The sequence below is a fragment of the Brachyhypopomus gauderio genome, chromosome 3 (genome assembly GCF_052324685.1).
Source record: "Brachyhypopomus gauderio isolate BG-103 chromosome 3, BGAUD_0.2, whole genome shotgun sequence".
Lineage (NCBI taxonomy): Eukaryota > Metazoa > Chordata > Actinopteri > Gymnotiformes > Hypopomidae > Brachyhypopomus > Brachyhypopomus gauderio.
This window is the reverse complement of record NC_135213.1, coordinates 16141638-16160759: the sequence shown is the minus strand read 5'-3', so window position 1 is coordinate 16160759 and position 19122 is coordinate 16141638. Positions and strand designations below refer to the sequence as shown.

Genomic DNA, 19122 nt, shown 5'->3' with positions numbered 1-19122 from the left:
CAAGGCAATTGCCTAGCAACGCCTCTATGCAAAGACCGCCTCTGTTTACACCCCCCCCCCCCCCACAACCCTGTATCTGAGCTGTATAAAAAATGCCGAAACAGAGTTTCCTGAAGTGGAACAATGGGAAAAAATCGCGATTTTAAATCGCAATCGCAATTTATAGATAAAAAATTGCAATTAGATTATTTTCCAAAATCGTTCAGCCCTATCATCCACCCACCATCACTCCACCCCTACCTCATCCACTCACCATCACTCCACCCCTACCTCATCCACTCACCATCACTCGACCCCTACCTCATCCACTCACCATCACTCTACCCCTACCTCATCCACCTCATCACTCCACCCCTACCTCATCCACTTACCATCACTCCACCCCTCCCTCATCCACCCACCCTCACTCTACTCCTACCTCATCCACCTCATCACTCTACCCCTACCTCATCCACCCACCCTCACTCGACCCCTACCTCATCCACCCACCCTCACTCTACCCCTACCTCATCCACCTCATCACTCTACCCCTACCTCATCCACCCACCCTCACTCTACCCCTACCTCATCCACCCACCATCACTCTACCCCTACCTCATCCACTCACCATCACTCTACCCCTACCTCATCCACCTCATCACTCTACCCCTACCTCATCCAACCACCCTCACTCTACCCCTACTTCATCCACCCACCATCACTCTACCCCTACCTCATCCACACACCATCACTCCACCCCTACCTCATCCACCTCATCACTCTACCCCTACCTCATCCTCCCACCATCACTCTACCCCTACCTCATCCACCCACCTCACTCTACCCCTACCTCATCCACCCACCATCACTCTACCCCTACCTCATCCACCCACCATCACTCTACCCCTACCTCATCCACCTCATCACTCCACCCCTACCTCATCCACCTCATCACTCCACCCCTACCTCATCCACCCACCCTCACTCTACCCCTACCTCATCCACCTCATCACTCTACCCCTACCTCATCCACCCACCCTCACTCTACCCCTACCTCATCCACCCACCATCACTCTACCCCTACCTCATCCACCCACCATCACTCTACCCCTACCTCATCCACCCACCCTCACTCCACCCCTACCTCATCCACCCACCTCACTCTACCCCTACCTCATCCACCTCATCACTCTACCCCTACCTCATCCACCCACCCTCACTCTACCCCTACCTCATCCACCTCATCACTCTACCCCTACCTTATCCACCTCATCACTCTACCCCTACCTCATCCACCCACCCTCACTCTACCCCTACCTCATCCACCCACCATCACTCTACCCCTACCTCATCCACCTCATCACTCTACCCCTACCTCATCCACCTCATCACTCTACCCCTACCTCATCCACCTCATCACTCTACCCCTACCTCATCCACCCACCCTCACTCTACCCCTACCTCATCCACCCACCCTCACTCTACCCCTACCTCATCCACCTCATCACTCTACCCCTACCTCATCCACCCACCCTCACTCTACCCCTACCTCATCCACCTCATCACTCTACCCCTACCTCATCCACCTCATCACTCCACCCCTACCTCATCCACTCACCATCACTCGACCTCTACCTCATCCACCCACCATCACTCGACCCCTACCTCATCCACCTCATCACTCTACCCCTACCTCATCCACCTCATCACTCCACCCCTACCTCATCCACTCACCATCACTCGACCTCTACCTCATCCACCCACCATCACTCGACCCCTACCTCATCCACCTCATCACTCTACCCCTACCTCATCCACCTCATCACTCTACCCCTACCTCATCCACCCACCCTCACTCGACCCCTACCTCATCCACCCACCCTCACTCTACCCCTACCTCATCCACCCACCATCACTCTACCCCTACCTCATCCACTCACCATCACTCTACCCCTACCTCATCCACCCACCCTCACTCTACCCCTACCTCATCCACCCACCATCACCCCACCCCTACCTCATCCACCCACCCTCACCCTACCCCTACCTCATCCACTCACCATCACTCTACCCCTACCTCATCCATCCACCATCACTCTACCCATACCTCATCCACCCCATCACTCTACCCCTACCTCATCCACCCACCCTCACTCTACCCCTACCTCATCCACCCACCATCACTCCACCCCTACCTCATCCACCCACCATCACTCCACCCCTACCTCATTCACCCACCATCACTCTACCCCTACCTCATCCACCTCATCACTCTACCCCTACCTCATCCACTTACCATCACTCCACCCCTACCTCATTCACCCACCATCACTCTACCCCTACCTCATCCACCTCATTACTCTACCCCTACCTCATCCACCCACCATCACTCCACCCCTACCTCATCCACTCACCATCACTCGACCCCTACCTCATCCACCCACCCTCACTCTACCCCTACCTCATCCACCCACCCTCACGCTACCCCTACCTCATCCACCCACCCTCACTCTACCCCTACCTCATCCACCCACCCTCACTCTACCCCTACCTCATCCACCCACCCTCACTCCACCCCTACCTCATCCACCCACCATCACTCTACCCCTACCTCATCCACCTCATCACTCCACCCCTGCCTCATCCACCCACCATCACTCTACCCCTACCTCATCCACCTCATCACTCTACCCCTACCTCATCCACCCACCCTCACTCTACCCCTACCTCATCCACCTCATCACTCTACCCCTACCTCATCCACTCACCATCACTCTACCCCTACCTCATCCACTCACCATCACTCTACCCCTACCTCATCCACCCACCTCACTCTACCCCTACCTCATCCACTCACCATCACTCCACCCCTACCTCATCCACCCACCATCACTCTACCCCTACCTCATCCACCCACCATCACTCTACCCCTACCTCATCCACCTCATCACTCTACCCCTACCTCATCCACCCACCCTCACTCTACCCCTACCTCATCCACCCACCATCACTCTACCCCTACCTCATCCACCCACCATCACTCTACCCCTACCTCATCCACCTCATCACTCTACCCCTACCTCATCCACCTCATCACTCTACCCCTACCTCATCCACCCACCCTCACTCTACCCCTACCTCATCCACCTCATCACTCTACCCCTACCTCATCCACCCACCCTCACTCTACCCCTACCTCATCCACCTCATCACTCTACCCCTACCTCATCCACCTCATCACTCCACCCCTACCTCATCCACTCACCATCACTCGACCTCTACCTCATCCACCCACCATCACTCGACCCCTACCTCATCCACCTCATCACTCTACCCCTACCTCATCCACCTCATCACTCCACCCCTACCTCATCCACTCACCATCACTCGACCTCTACCTCATCCACCCACCATCACTCGACCCCACCTCATCCACCTAATCACTCTACCCCTACCTCATCCACCTCATCACTCGACCCCTACCTCATCCACCCACCCTCACTCTACCCCTACCTCATCCACCCACCCTCACGCTACCCCTACCTCATCCACCCACCCTCACTCTACCCCTACCTCATCCACTCACCATCACTCGACCCCTACCTCATCCACCCACCCTCACTCTACCCCTACCTCATCCACCTCATCACTCCACCCCTACCTCATCCACTCACCATCACTCCACCCCTACCTCATCCACTCACCATCACTCTACCCCTACCTCATCCACCTCATTACTCTACCTCTACCTCATCCACCCACCCTCACTCTACCCCTACCTCATCCACCTCATCACTCTACCCCTACCTCATCCACCCACCCTCACTCTACCCCTACCTCATCCACCCACCCTCACTCTACCCCTACCTCATCCACCTCATCACTCTACCCGTACCTCATCCACCTCATTACTCCACCCCCACCTCATCCACTTACCATCACTCCACCCCTACCTCATCCACCCACCCTCACTCTACCCCTACCTCATCCACCCACCCTCACGCTACCCCTACCTCATCCACCCACCCTCACTCTACCCCTACCTCATCCACCCACCCTCACTCTACCCCTACCTCATCCACCCACCCTCACTCTACCCCTACCTCATCCACTCACCATCACTCTACCCCTACCTCATCCACCTCATCACTCTACCCCTACCTCATCCACTCACCCTCACTCTACCCCTACCTCATCCACCCCATCACCTTCAACCCACCATGACCTTCCACCCCTAGCCCACCCACCTCCACTTTCATCCCACCCCCACCTCATCCACCTCTATTACATCTTTTATTCCCTTGCTAATCAATTAATAGTGGGGTTGGCATTATTAATATAACAGCCACCAGCATCACATGGTGTGGAAACTCTAAAAGAGCTTTTGAGCGGCATCTGAGTGTGATCTGGTGCCAGAGTGATGAATAGCTGTTTTTGCTTTTTTGTGGGTGATCAGCACTTTTATTCCGCACTTAATCCACAAGGCCACGCTCCGTTATGCTGCTGTAATTTTTCACTTTTTTTCCCTCCACCTCTCCCATCCTCCTTGTTTTGTAGTGTGTTATGTTTTAAAGGCACTGTTAAAGGAAATGGCTTCGCCTCCCAGCCCACTCTGTTGATTTAGGGCCTGCATTTTTAGTCCGGGCAGCCAGGCTGACACCTCGTGAAAAGTTAGGCAGGATGGCACCCATATTTTACCCGCCGCTGGCAGCGTGAGCAGAGAGGCAATGTCATCACGGCTGGCAGGTCTTGAAAGCGTAGTCGTTGCTGGAGATAACACACACACTACCTTATTTACTGTGCACAGGTACGGACACTGAGCACTGTCCCCTTCACCCTGCGTCCTGTCCTCTTTCTCCTACCTGTTCAGCTATTTGTTGAAGCGGCATAGCTACAGTCAGTATGAAAACTCTCGTCTGATTGGCTGCGGGCTTCCGGTCCAGTCCATCCAGACTACGTGGGAATGGCACACACCCTAATCGGGTTTCGGTTACGGGCGTGTTTTTCCTTGCCCATCCTTGGTCAGCCACGCTCGTGCTTTTGCAGCCTCGGAGAAGCGGAGCCTCGGACGACGGGCTCCGCATGCCACGGCCCCTTCCGCTCGTCCCCCGGCCCGCCCGTGAGCCGTGTTGCGCCCGGCCGTCGTGACCCCCCGGGGGGCCCGTGCGGTCAGACTCTGATGGACGTGGCTCTCGGCCCCCCTCGTGCCCTCCGTCGGTCGGGTAAAGCAACCAGACGAAGTTGCTCTAGTCTCTGTCTGGTCTGGAGGACGGAGGCCCTGCGCTTGAGCGGTAAAGGTTCCAGAAAACACGCTGTGTGCCGGCTTGTGAGCGTTACGAGCCTGTGATCATTCTCCGTAGAGCTTCTCAAGTTCTTCTTCTTTTTTTTTTTTTTGGAAAGCTCTAGAATCCGAATGAATCGGAATGATTCTAGAGTGCTTTATTTTGTGCGCTTATTTGAGAGAAGAAAAAAAGCCCAAACTTTTGGCTGTCGTGCCAGAAAGCTGCTGCCAAAGCGAGTCTCTGAGAGCGAACAGTCCCTGTCTCTTCTCCGCTGTGCTTTCCCCCGAGGGCTTGCCTGGCACGTTATTTTGGCAGCCTCCACAGATGTTACACAAGCCATGCTCAAGCCCTGTAAAAACCCAGACTAAATCTGGACCTTGGACATGGAGTGGCCTGCTTTTCATTGTAATTGAAAATAAATATTCATCCAGTGGACCCCTGTCCGTCTGCCAGTCCTCTGCATGGAACATTATGAAATTCGATTGTTTTCACAGCTCTTTACAGCAGGAACACACGTGCATCTGCAGGTCAAAGGTCATGTATGGTTTGGTGGTGTTTGCGTGTCATCCAGAATGGCGTTGGGTCTTTATTACCGCACAAGCAGGCGGCATTGGTTGGGCCGCCACACACAACTACCCTGTTTGCTTTCTCCTCGTTAAAGAAACTGGTTTGGTGTGCGTCCGCTTTGTGGTGGAGTTTGTGCGCAGGCGAACAGCCCTTCCTTTGTGCCGTTCCCTCAGCCCTGGACTTTATCAACACATTGTTGAAGTTGGCGTGCGCCCAGCGCTGGCTGAAGCGCGGAGCGACATTGGCGGCGTGTTCCGTCAGGGGCTGCGCTCAGGGGAGAGCGTGTGGGCACGCTGGCGAGAGCAGCCACCTTCTCCTGGAGCAGGAAGCTCCGAGTCGTGCATAGCCTTCCCCGGAAGGACCTGGACAGGCTGCTCTCCACACACACACACACACACACACACACACACACACACACACACACCTCGCACGCCTGCCCGCTCTCTGACACCAGACAGATGCCTGAAAATCGGTGTCTGTCTCTCCGTCTCCCTCTGTCTCTCTCTTCCTTCTGTCTCTTCCAGAATCTGCTCTGTCCGTCCATCTGTCCATCTGTCTTTCGTTTCTTTTTATGTGGCTTTCTCTTGCTGCAGCTGTGTCACAGAGTTAGTGTTCATGACTGGCACCACTAGCACTGACTACTCATAGTAGTCAGTGAGCCAGACTCTTTCAGTCTTTTGTGTGTGTGTGTGTGTGTGTGTGTGTCGTTGTTAGTTAACATACGCAGACTTCTGTGTTTGCACACAGAGAAAAAAGAAAGACAGTACTGTTTTAACATGATGTGAAGCGTCAGGGTGTGGCCCTGAATGGTAAACAGCTTAAGCACACTACACTGCTAACAGGACACTGGGGAGGTTTGGGTTTTGCCCCTGTGGGTCCTGCAGGAGGGCTGGTTAGTTTTTGTTCTAACACTAAACCACATGCTAGCCAGCTACCTCTGACTGAATGAATGTAATGTGTGCACTTCAAAGAGGTGTAATGTGGGGGTTGTGGAGGGTACGGGTGTATGTGTGGGTGGGTGTGAGAGGGTAATTGCCCTGGTCTGGGGTGGTTCTTCAGCTTCATCGAGTCAGGGGCTCTCCTGAGCGTGAGAGTTTACTGACCACCTTCGACTGGCTGGGCTGAGCACCACCGCCGCCTTTAGGGCCACACGACTTCCTGCCTTGTTCTAGCTGAGATCCTGTTTTGGCTCCTGGCTGAGAGAGGAGATATGCTGTCAGCTTGATCGTTTGGCCCATGAAGAGGCATTTGTTAGTGTTATCAGTGAACATAGCAGCGATAGTGGAATTGAACTTTACTGTTCAGTGGGCTGAGAGATGGCTGTTTGAGGTGTAGCAGTGCATGAGACTTCACGTGTGTGTGTGTGTGTGTGTGTGTGTGTGCACCCATGTGCTCACGCAGAAGGGATGAACTGATCATGTGTATATGTCTATACGTCATTTGTATCCTTGTGTATACTGTGTATGCCTGTGTATATGCTGTGCATATGTGTGTGTGTGTGTGTATGCCTGTGTATATGCTGTGTGTGTGTGTGTGTGTGTGTGTGTGTGTGTGTGTGTGTGTGTGTGTGTGTGTGTGTGCCAGTGTGTCTGGGAAGGGCCCATCCTGGGGGGCGGGGGAGGGGCGGGCACGTGAGAGCTCTGTCCCTCTGAAGCCCAGCAAAATCTATACTCTGTGCTGGAGTGTAGAATTAATGGCAGCTGTGGTCATTTTATGGTTTATATTGTGATACAGTTTAAAAGGAACCATTTAAAAGCCCACAGCAGCCCCAGCCCGGCTACATCAGTAAGACTGTTGTGTTCGGTGAAGAAGTGGGCGTGGCTTACTGCCATGCGTCCTTCAGGTTCTGTCCACACACGGCTGCCCGATTCCGGGGCTGTGCCCGCTGTTGGGCATCCCATCAACCCGGCCAGCTGAGCCGGGCACCGTTAGGCTTTGGGCCTCATCGTCATTGGATGTTAATTAAGGTGGTCACACAGTCTCTAAAAGAAATGACCTCGTAATCCTCTCACTTTGTCTCCTCATGCCTCTCAGTACAACGCTGCCTCCTCCTCTCTTTTAGAGCGGTGCCATCCGCTGTCTTGGTGTATGGGCAGAATCACAGCGGGCAGGTGGCCTGACCTTTTGAATAATTCACACAAACTATTCTGCGTTCTCACACACACACACACACACACACACACACACACACACACACACACACACACACATACACACTCACACACACACACACACACACACACACACACACACACACACACACTCACACTCACACACACACACTCACACACACACTCACACTCACACTCACACTCACACACACACTCACACACACACACACACACACACACACACACACACACACCTCATCTCTGAGATGACGAAGATACAAAAAAGCTTCAAATGATTAAATGAATGTTTTATGTGGCATGTATTTGAGGTAAAGGTCGAGGCCCGGGACCTTGTTAGGCTGTTGCAGGGCCTGGTGTGGTGTGCTGCTCCACCTCTGTAGACTTTGGCGTTACACATGGATTCTACAGAGTCAGACTACCACTTCTACTTAGTTTAGCAATTAGTGTAAAAAAATCCATATAAATTTAGAATCCCATCAAGGATAGGATTGAAAAATTAATGTAAAACAAGTAACTTGAGCCGTAATGGTGGTACGGCTGCTGTAGACATTAGCTTGTTAGTCCAGGGTAGTGACGGGCGCATCACTGCTGTGGACTAATCCGTCAAATCTATAATTGAACGGATTCTAGTTCCTTCTTATGAAATTGCAGGTTACAATATCTTGAGCGGTTACTGATTGTAAACATGCCAGCCAGTTCCATTGTTAAGGTCATTAAAATAGCTTTAACATTTTAACAAGCTATCTGGACATCCTGAATTTGCTGTGCTGAATGTCTTAAAAACATTGTTGGTGAGGATACTGCTCATCCAGGGTTTCGAAGCATCACCAAGATGCTAAATCCTGCTCATTCTTCTAAACCCCGCTCACTCTTCTAACCCCTGCCAATCCCTCCAAACTCTGCTCTGTTCTTTCAATCCTTGACCCTGTCTTGGGCATTTTTTATTTCTGCTCAAACATGTCACACCAAATATGTGACGTATGAGGGCAGATTGCAGTCTGCATGGTTAGTGGATGCTTTTAGTTTAAGCTTTGGTTGATATTGAACATGTAGGTGCATGGGCTAGGTGGCAGGCTGGTGCACAGATGCCTTTCCGAGGAAGCAGGGCATTAATAATGTGCCTGCTTAAAATGCAGACATATGCACTCATAGTTTGTACTGCTGTGATTCCACAGTTTGTTTAGTAAACTTTCTAATTTCAGAATTCTCTACCTTTTAAGCAGTCAGTATTGACCTACACCTGTATTCAGTGTAGCTGTCTGAGAGGAGATTATAGACTGGCTGCCATCTCAGTGGAAAGGTTCCTTACACCATAGTTACTCAATATCATGAGATCTTGCGATGCTCGTTGAGATTTACTATTGCAAATGGGGAGTGTTGTAAGAGTGCACGAAGAGCATGAATAGAAACACGTGGAGATGATTCTTTACCTAAAGAACCCCTTATCTCTGTTTCTCTCCGTCTGTCTCTCCATCTCTGGCTCTGTGTGTGTGGGGGGAGAGGTGGGTGACAGCGCTCTGCAATTGAGGCAGTTGTGGTTTGGGAAAGAGAGGCACATTTTTACAATTTGAACTAACAAAATGTGTTGCAGAAACGCATTGTGGGAGGACACGGTTTTGTCCAGTAAACACCCGCAGACACTGGTTATGAAACAGCACCTGCCTCAGAAATTCATTTTCATTTCTGCAACAGCTGAGAGAGTTTATTGAAATCATAAAAGATCACAGATATCCACAAGAATATGGGATCCTATAAAGCAGAATACACCTCTAAGAGTTTTACACGGGGCCCTGGATCAGACGGATCCATGGCTGCCTGAACAAAGACACACACACATGCACACGTGCACATTCACCCAGCAGCACCACTTGCTTCCATGGCAGGAATAGGAGGGGTGAAGGGGGGTGGCGGAGTGAGATTATGTGAGAGAGTGGGTGAGTGAGTGGGGGTGGGTGGGTGTGTGTGGGTGAGTATAAAATAGTACTAGATGGATGTGAGAGGAAACAGAAGATAGAGAAGACAGGAAGGGTTTGATGTGAGGAAGATGGAATGAAAGTCTAAATTGAAAGAGAAAATCCACACAGAGAGAGAGAGAGAGAGAGAGAGAGAGAGAGAGAGAGAGAGAGAGAGAGAGAGAGAGAGAGAGAGAGAGTGTGAGTGAGTGAGTGAGTGAGTGAGTGAGTGAGTGAGTGAGTGAGTGAGTGAGTGAGTGAGTGAGTGAGTGTGTGTGTGTGTGTGTGTGTGTGTGTGTGTGTTTTGCCTTTACAGCAATGCAGATGGTTTGATATAGCAGAACATTGTAAAGCCAAGGCAAGATTTGCTATATATTACATTTCATACACAAAATAATTGAGGAAACTTAAAAATATGAAAGGAACTATTTATTTAAATAAAATAAATATTTATATAAGCATATAAACATACTAAAAAGCTAAAAAAAATGCTAGAATAGAATAACGTTAAAAAGGTGTAATTTGTAATTTTCAAATTTGTATTTGTAAATGAGCACTCTAATACATCACTACACAGCTCCTGACCCCTCTCAGACTGTGTTGTGATTCATCCAGCCATTTGTGTAATCAGACAATGGCAAATAATTTTGCCAAAGTAATGTAGGCGGGTATATAACGTGTCAGACTAAGAGTTCGCAGATGTCTTAATGTTCTAGAAAGCATGTTGCGCAATATGTTTCTTCTGTATCCACTCCTAGCCTGAGGTAAAAAATAAAATAAAAAACTTCTCAATTTCTCAGAAAGTTGCTGGTACACTAAAATACTATAGTACCTTTAACCTGATGTTCTGTTTGTCCTGAGTATAAACTTTCACTGAGTCTTTTAAAACACAATTTTGTGTTCTGGGTGTTCTGTATCTGAAGTGCTGACTGGGCTTTGCCAGGTGTGGGTGTACTTGCAGAGGAAGAGTTAGGTGAGGAAGAGGTGCGGTGGAAGAGGTAGGTGTGGGGTGTACTGACTGCCGCTTCACTGCAGGAGTGCGGAATCATCCCCAGGCAGCTTCGGATCACTTATTGATTACACTCATTGATTACACCCTCCTGCCTTCCAGTAAGTTAGCAGGACATAAATGTGAGTTGGGGTGTTTGTTTGAGATGTTTGTGTTTGTTTGAGAGGTGTAGTGTTTGCTGGTCAGTGTTGTGTTTGTTTGAGAGGTGTGGTGTTTGTTGGTCAGTGTTGTGTTTGTTTGAGAGGTGTAGTGTTTGCTGCTTCATGTTGTGTTTATTTCAGAGGTGTGGTGTTTGTGTGCGAGACCTCCCCTTTTCTCTTTAAATAGGCCAAAGCTTTTGATGTTTAATCTAAATTTCTCCTCTCATGAATAAAAAAGGTTTGCGATTAATAATTAGAAACTACTGTTGGAGGCGTTTCATAAACCCAGCACACTACAAAAATTATACAGACTCCAGAAAGGTTTAGTAGGTGGGCTCCAAAACACAAAAGGTGTGAGAATCATTCTTTATGCTCACTCTCTGCAAGGCTTCACGTCCCTCTGGTGGCCAAAACATGTCAGTACAGGTCTGTTTGACTCACACACACTCCCTTAATTATCAGCTGGTCATCATATTTCATTTGGAATTTCCAACCTTCAGGTTCTGTTGCATTTGTTCATGTAGGTGATGTAAATTTTTGTATCTGATTTAAAACAACTGATGTTGCATCAAAGTGATGATTTCATGCTCCAGGATGATTTCATGTATCAAATCGCTGTGGTCTGCCTCTGTCTTGAGCCTCGGTGTGGCCTGTGTGTGTCTCCCTGCTGCTGTGATCAGGGCTCATGCACCTGTTTTCCTATTAATGCAATTGGCTCTGTTCTGTTAAAGGCTATTGTTGATTATCTGAGCAGTTGGATCAGTCAGAGGAGGGAAAACACACACACACACACACACATAAACACACACACACACACACACACACGTGCGCGTACAGTTCATGTGATCTTCAGTATTGGGCCTGAGCACACTGGTTTTCCCTGTTGGTCATAAGGTCAGGTTTCTGAAGCTGGGTGATCTGACCTCTGACCTCCGCAGCTGCTTTGTCACATGGCCGTTTGTTCCTCTCAACATCCACTCAGGCCATGGCGGTGGTGGTTGTTGAATTATTTCTTTACTTCAAACCAGATCACGTTTGTTTTTGTAAACAAGCAGAGATATCAATCTGGACCTGATTTTACATGGTAAGATTCAGTAATGGAAAGATTAGGTTACTGCCCTGTTATCTGGGGTAGGAATTAGGTTTGCCTGCGGGAAATTGTAACTTTGAGCAGAAGTGGTTTGGGTCAGCGTGGTAGGAACTCTGATCAGACAGTGGTATCCACGTTTCTTATCACATGACTTTGAAGTGGCTTTTCCTTCTTAAAAAAAAATGAAACTGAACATCGCACCCCTGTAAAAACACCCAAGCGTTACAGTTTGTTTTTTTTTGTTTTTTTTTTGCTAATGCCAGAAAGGGTGACTGAAACCCATGGGGCCATGGTCACATGATTCTGAGCAAACATAGCGCTCGACTTTCAGAACATATACTAGGGGTCATGAAGTAAATTCTACCATGCAGGTTGTTATGTATGGTATTTCATGAAGTAAGTACTTTTATGCAGGTTGTTATGTATGGTATTTCATGAAGTAAATACTACCATGCAGGTTGTTATGTATGGTATTTCATGAAGTAAATACTACCATGCAGGTTGTTATGTATGGTATTTCATGCAGTAAATACTACCATGCAGGTTGTTATGTATGGTATTTCATGCAAATTCAAGTTCCGATTTTAGTTTATCTACATCTTGTTTAGCCCCTTAGGTTAGCTCCAGACTGCATAAGTGTTGGGCATGATTCACTCATGACCCTGCACTGCTGACAGACACAATTTATGGTCATTTCACCAATCTTATCTCTCTTTCTGTTTCAGCTCTCTGTCTGTCTCTCTCTGTCTGTCTGTCTCTCTCTTTGTGTCGATCTCTTAATTGTGTCTCTCATCATTTCAACCCAAGTCTGTGGAGTCACAGTTACACCACAGGCCAAAACAAACAAGTTGTCAGGGTTATCAGTGCAATAAACAGTAAAGGCAGTAACAACAGAGCGATGAGCTGCATTTAGAAAACTGTGACGTCAGCCATTAAGATCATGACTGCTCCGCTTCATTCGTGGGGTGTGTTCACGATCTGTAGCCGAGACACTACCCCATATAACGGTAATAAAAGTTACTGCTGCCATAGAGTAGCTCTGTTTCTGTGCACAAGGGCAGTGTGACAGAAAAGCGTAGCAGTGCTGGAATCAGTGTAGCTCCTAAAATCAAATGAACTCCATAGAAAATGAGCTGCACACCTTGGTGTAGCTGTAGGCTCATTACTGCGTGGGACGCCAGGGCTCTCCAACTATGAAACCGTTTCCTCTGTAATGAAATGTGTCTGGCGACTCGCACGGAAGGAGCTCTCTACTGCCGGCCAGGGCGCTAGCTGATAGGGGCCGTGGATGGACACACCAGTGTGTTTGGGCGGAGCAGGTGTCCACGTCGGCGTCTGGGCCTTCAGCTACGCCCGTGTCTGGGCAGGCTGGCTTGCAGCTTAGTCTTTGTGATCAACCCTTTGTACTGTGTAAGCTCTGAAGCTCTGGTGTGTTCAGCTGTACTATGTTTGAAGCTTTTGATGTGTGTGTGGATGCTGTCAAAGTGGGTGCTGTAATCAGGAAAGCCGTCCTGCTGCAGGTGTGTTGGTGCACGTTGGGGGGGGTGGGTGGGGTGGGGGTGTGTGTGTGTGCACTGCGGTCAGTGTGGTCTGTAAGCAGCCGTGTGTGTGTGTGTTCTCTTGCAGGTGTTCTTTGGGGTTATGCCTCGATTAGGGCACGCAGCACTGTAACAGGAGCCTGACCCTCACCGGAGAGTGAACGAGAGAGCATTCAACGGAGAGGAGAGGGGGGAAAACCAAAACGTGAGAGAGAGGGGGAGAGAGAGAGAGGCAGAGGGGTCTCTACGCCAAGATGGCTCTGACCGACAAACACAAAGTCAAGAGACAGCGTCTGGACAGAATCTGCGAGGGTAAGACCACGTTTTCTCCTCTGATCTGTTTCTCATCTCCACGTCCCTCCCCACCCCACTGTCCGAGATCTTGACAATATCCACTTGGTTTCAAAGCCCTTCTGGCAGATTTAGCAGCCAAAATATAACTTTACTCAGACCCTCGTCCTCAGTAACCTACATTTAACCTTTAACCCTCTTGTAAACTACATTCCAGTGACCTGATCATGACCCCTGATCATTGGGACCATAAAATACAGTGCTGTCCATTATTCATTATCCAACCCAGCAACAGGAGCTATGAAGAAACGCAGAGTCTTTTATATGTGAGTGTGTGTGTGTGTGTGTGTGTGTGTGTGTGTGTGAGAGAGAGAGAGAGAGAGAGAGAGAGAGAGAGAGAGAGAGAGAGAGAGAGAGAGAGAGAGAGAGAGAGAGAGAGAGAGAGAGAGAGAGAGAGGTGTGTGTGTGTGTGTGTGTGTGTGAGAGAGAGAGAGAGGTGTGTGAGAGAGAGTGAGAGAGAAGCGGAATAGAATAGAACCAGGTAGGAGAACTGCATTATGAGGAGACAGGAGTGATTGTGGTGCTGGAGGTGTTGGAAACCCCAGTGGAATGTGTTGTCTGCCTGGGAGTTTGCTGTGTCCCAGTGATGAACGGTATCACAGAGCTCTACGTGTGAAGTGAGTATCACATGCTGCACACTTTCACCCAGCCATCCGCTGCATCATAAGCTAGGGAATCTCTGTCTCTCTCTCTGTCTCTCTCTCACACACACACACACACACACACACACACACATGACAAGAAGCACTGGCAGTAATGATGCATTTCTTGTCATTTCCTTCTCATTTTATCCAGACTGAATTGTTTCCCCTGGTCATTGTGAAGTAGTGCAACTTTGCTTTAGTGCAGTGCTGTTTATTTCTAGTCAGTCCTCCTCCTGGATCCAAGAATCTCTGGCAAGCTGTACATGGGATCATCTGCTCAAGCTGTTGCTTGCACGTAAAACGTGAGGCTCCCTTGTGTTGGTGCGTTTGGGGGAAGCGGTGTGAGAGATGGTGGAGATGGCCCTGTGGAGCGCTGACGGCTGAGGAGCAGATGTAGCTCTGATTATCCTCAGTGCCGGGCTTTACAGTACTGGGGTTACGGCTTTAGGGTTCTGGCACTTTCTGGGTTCTGCCGGGCCAGGTTCTGTGTTCAATTTTCCACAGTGCTGGGTACCACACTCCTCTGCAGATGTTTCACAGCTCTGAGTTCAGGGCTCTGAAAAGATTGAAATGGATTTGGCTACAGAAGAGACCATGGCTTGGCCCTCCCAGTGGTTCTTTACAGTACCTCCAAGCTGACCTTGAATAAACATGTAGTTTGCTAATTATTGTATGGACCACAGGCAGAGGCAAAGTCACTACTGAAAGGCCATTGTAAACTTGTATATGGATTTTATTTATTTATTTATGTCATTAAAGGTTATAGACAAAATTCTCTCACAATTGAGCTGCTTTGCCCTTTAAACCAAACTAGCTTTCTGCCCACTTGTGTATTTGTGCAGAAAATCACAAGTAAAGCTACTCACTATCGAGAATAAAACAGCCACACGCTAATGTGTTCTGTTGTTAGGCATCTACTGGTGTGTTTGGTTTTTATTTTTGACAGTTAGTGGGGCAAAGGTATTGCAATAATGAAAAGTCAGGTAGTCAGGTATTTTCACTGTAGTTGCTGTTAAAAATTGAACTAAAAGGCATACCATTTACACACATGCCGTGTGGTTCTTTTATTGTTAGTGACTAAAATGTATTTTGTCTACATACAACTATGCATTTCAATAATTTAAAACAAACTGGACAGATAACATGTTATTCACAGTTAGAAATTAGGATAGATTACCTAACCTATTTTCTGTTGAGCTATGCATACTTACATTTATCTTGTGATGTCCTGCTGATGTAAACCGAGTTTGGAATTATTTTTGGTGAGAACTGACAGACTACTAAACAGAACTGATTACCAGAAAATGGTAATTAATCCAGTCTCATGTTACAGTTGCCTTAACTGGGCCCCGCGACCAGATGCCTAATATATACAGCAGAAAGAACGGTGGAGATGCGCGCCAAAAGGAAGCTTCTGCTCGGGCAAGAGATTTACTTCACTCGTTCGCAAATTTAAAATTTATTTTGACGTATTGTCTTCAGCCTCTGCACATTTCTGGGCTGTTGGAACAGCAGTTTTCTTTCTTTCTAAATTTTTATTGCATGACACAGATGTCGGTGGCGGCTGGTGAAAAATATTCTTGGGTTGGATGTTTGACAGTTTCAGAAACTAGGTGCAACTTAACACAAACTACAACTGCTTTGTGAAATAGCCAGTAATGAATTGGCACTAAAGATCAACAGAGTAATAAATCACAATACAATGTAATACAATGTATATTGCTAAAATTTTTAACAAACAAAAATGGGTGGCATTTTAGGAGTAACCTTATATCATTTATAGATTAGGGATCACAATGAAACTCCTACACACACTACACAACTAGTTAAATTTCGCACAGTAGCGTGAACCTATATTATCTAGCTTAGCTAGCTAGCTATTATAAATGGAAATCTACCACAAAAGACACATTACACGACTGGATTAGTTAGCTAGTCAGTCGTCTTATCAAGCTACCCAGCAATGTATATTTGTTATATATATATTAGGTACATCTGTCCAACTGTTCATTAACGCAAATGTCGAATCAGCCAATCACATGGCAAGACATGGCCAAGACGATCTACTGCACTTCAAACCGAGCATCAGAATGGGGAAGAGAGGCGATTTAAGTGACTTTGAATGTGGCATGGTTGTTGGTGCCAGACGGGCTGGAAGGAGTATTTCAGAAACTGCTGATCTATTGAAATTTTCACACACAACCATCTCTAGGGTTTACAGAGAATGATCCAAAAAGAGAACATATCCAGTGAGCGGCAGTTCAGTGGGCGCAAATGCCTTGTTGATGCCAGAGGTCAGAGGAGAATTGCCAGACTGGTTCAAGCTGATAGAACAGCAACAGTAACTCAAATAACCAGTTGTTACAACCGAGGCATGCAGAAGAGCATCTCTGAACGCCCAACACATTGAACCTTGAAGCAGATGGGCTACAGCAGCAGAAGATCACACCGGGTGCCACTCCTGTCAGCTAAGAACAGGAAACTGAGGCTACAATTCACACAGGCTCACCAAAATTGGACAATTGAAGATTGGAAAAACATTGCCTGGTCAGATGAGGCACGATTTCAGAATTTGGCGTCTACAACATGAAAGCATGGATCCATTCTTCCTTGTATCATCGGATCAAGCTGTTGGTTGCAATGGTGTGGGGGATATTTTCCTTACACACTTTGGGTCCATTAGTACCAAATGAGTAGCGTGTCAACGCCACAGCCCACCTGAGTATTGTTGCTGACCATGTCCATCTCTTTATGACCACAGTGTACCCATCGTCTGATGGCTACTTTCAGCAGGATAACGCGCCATGTCATAAAGTGCAAATCATCTCAGACTGGTTTCTTGAACACAACAATGAGTATACTGTATTTGAATGGCCTCCACAGTCACCAGATCTCAATCCAATAGATCACCTTTGGGATGTGGTGGAACGGGAGATTCACATCATGGATGTGCAGCTGACAAATCTGCAGCAACTGTGTGATGCTATCATGTCAATATGGACCAGATGCTCTGAGGAATGTTTCCAGTACCTTGTTGAATCTGTGCCACGAAGGATTAAGGCAGTTCTGAAAGCAAAAAGGCATCTAGCCCGGAACTAGCAAGGTGTACCTGATAAAGTGGCCGGTGAGTGTATAGCAAACAATTTAATTTAAGAATTTAATTCATTTCTACCAGGGACAGCCATGCCCTGTTTCATTTTATTGGCCAGCCGCCACTTCAGAGTGCTTGCTTTCTTTAACTATGATTGAAAGCGAAAATTAACCTTTCTGCAAAGATTTATATATTTGTGTTTAAAACTTAGTTTATGTTTTTTGAATGTGAAGGATGGTTTGGAGATGCTTGTGTGAAACACGCCACATCCTGAAGCCAAGTTGGAATTAAGACATCAAGATGAGTGGAATTCAATCGTTCTGTTTTACTGTGACTATGGAAACCCTTTGGCTATATGACAGCGATGATTAAATCATTACCCTGGCTCAAATTAATTTAGCATAATCTAGCTTCACTGTATTATGGAGTTTGAGGACACTCTGTGTCTATATATCTAGCTAGCTAGCAATTTGTTATTTAAGCTGATCATAGAAGCTGCAAGGTCTTGACTAGTTAAAGTCTGTGTAAAAGGACTGCAGGTGTTTCAGATGGCTCCAGTTGGCTTTGTGTGTGTGAGGTGTGTGAGGTGTGTGAGGTGTGTGAGGTGTGTGAGGTGTGTGAGGTGTGTGAGGTGTGTGAGGTGTGTGAGTGTGTGAGTGTGTGAGTGTGTGAGTGTGTGTGTGTGTGTGTGTGTGTGTGTGTGTGGAGGGAGATTGAGTGATTGCAGCGTTCCAACCATAACTCCTTGCCTAAGGGTCCTGATATAGTGACCTTCATTTCACACAGATTCAACTGATGGCTATAAGTAAGGTATTAAAAATCACATTGCTACTTGGAGTTCTGAGATTTTGAAGTCATTTGTCTAGCAGTTATCTTGCCTGGTGCTCAGTATGAATGTACTACTGATGCCTGCAGAAAACCTAGAGCTAAGAGGAAGTACAGGAACCATGAATTAATAGTTATGTAGTTGGTAGCTTATGTGAATAACCTTAGAAAATAATTTACGATTTTAATTGAACATGCAATACAAGTATGTGGGCATGGTTGTGTGTAGGCATAGTTGTGTGTGGGCTGTGGGCATAGTTGTGTGTGGGCTGTGGGCATAGTTGTGAGTGGGCTGTGGGCATAGTTGTGAGTGGGCTGTGGGCATAGTTGTGTGTGGGCTGTGGGCATAGTTGTGTGTGGGCTGTGGGCATAGTTGTGTGTGGGCTGTGGGCATAGTTGTGTGTGGGCTGTGGGCATAGTTGTGAGTGGGCTGTGGGCATAGTTGTGTGTGGGCTGTGGGCATAGTTGTGTGTGGGCTGTGGGCATAGTTGTGTGTGGGCTGTGGGCATAGTTGTGTGTGGG

At 47.9% G+C, this 19122-nt stretch overlaps 1 protein-coding gene across 8 annotated transcripts in view; it reads left to right on the top strand.

Moving 5' to 3' along the window:
- Nucleotides 1-19122, top strand: part of LOC143510468 (C-terminal-binding protein 2) — an 84627-nt gene that overhangs the window by 30977 nt on the left and 34528 nt on the right. For all 8 annotated transcript variants that reach the window (XR_013130003.1, XR_013130005.1, XR_013130004.1 and 5 more), the window contains exon 2: nucleotides 13778-14001. Coding sequence is in view for 5 of the 8 variants with exons in the window: in XM_076999849.1 (XP_076855964.1) it covers nucleotides 13944-14001 (58 nt within the window). In the remaining 3 variants the exon portion in view is untranslated. The remainder of the gene's footprint in view (nucleotides 1-13777; nucleotides 14002-19122) is intronic.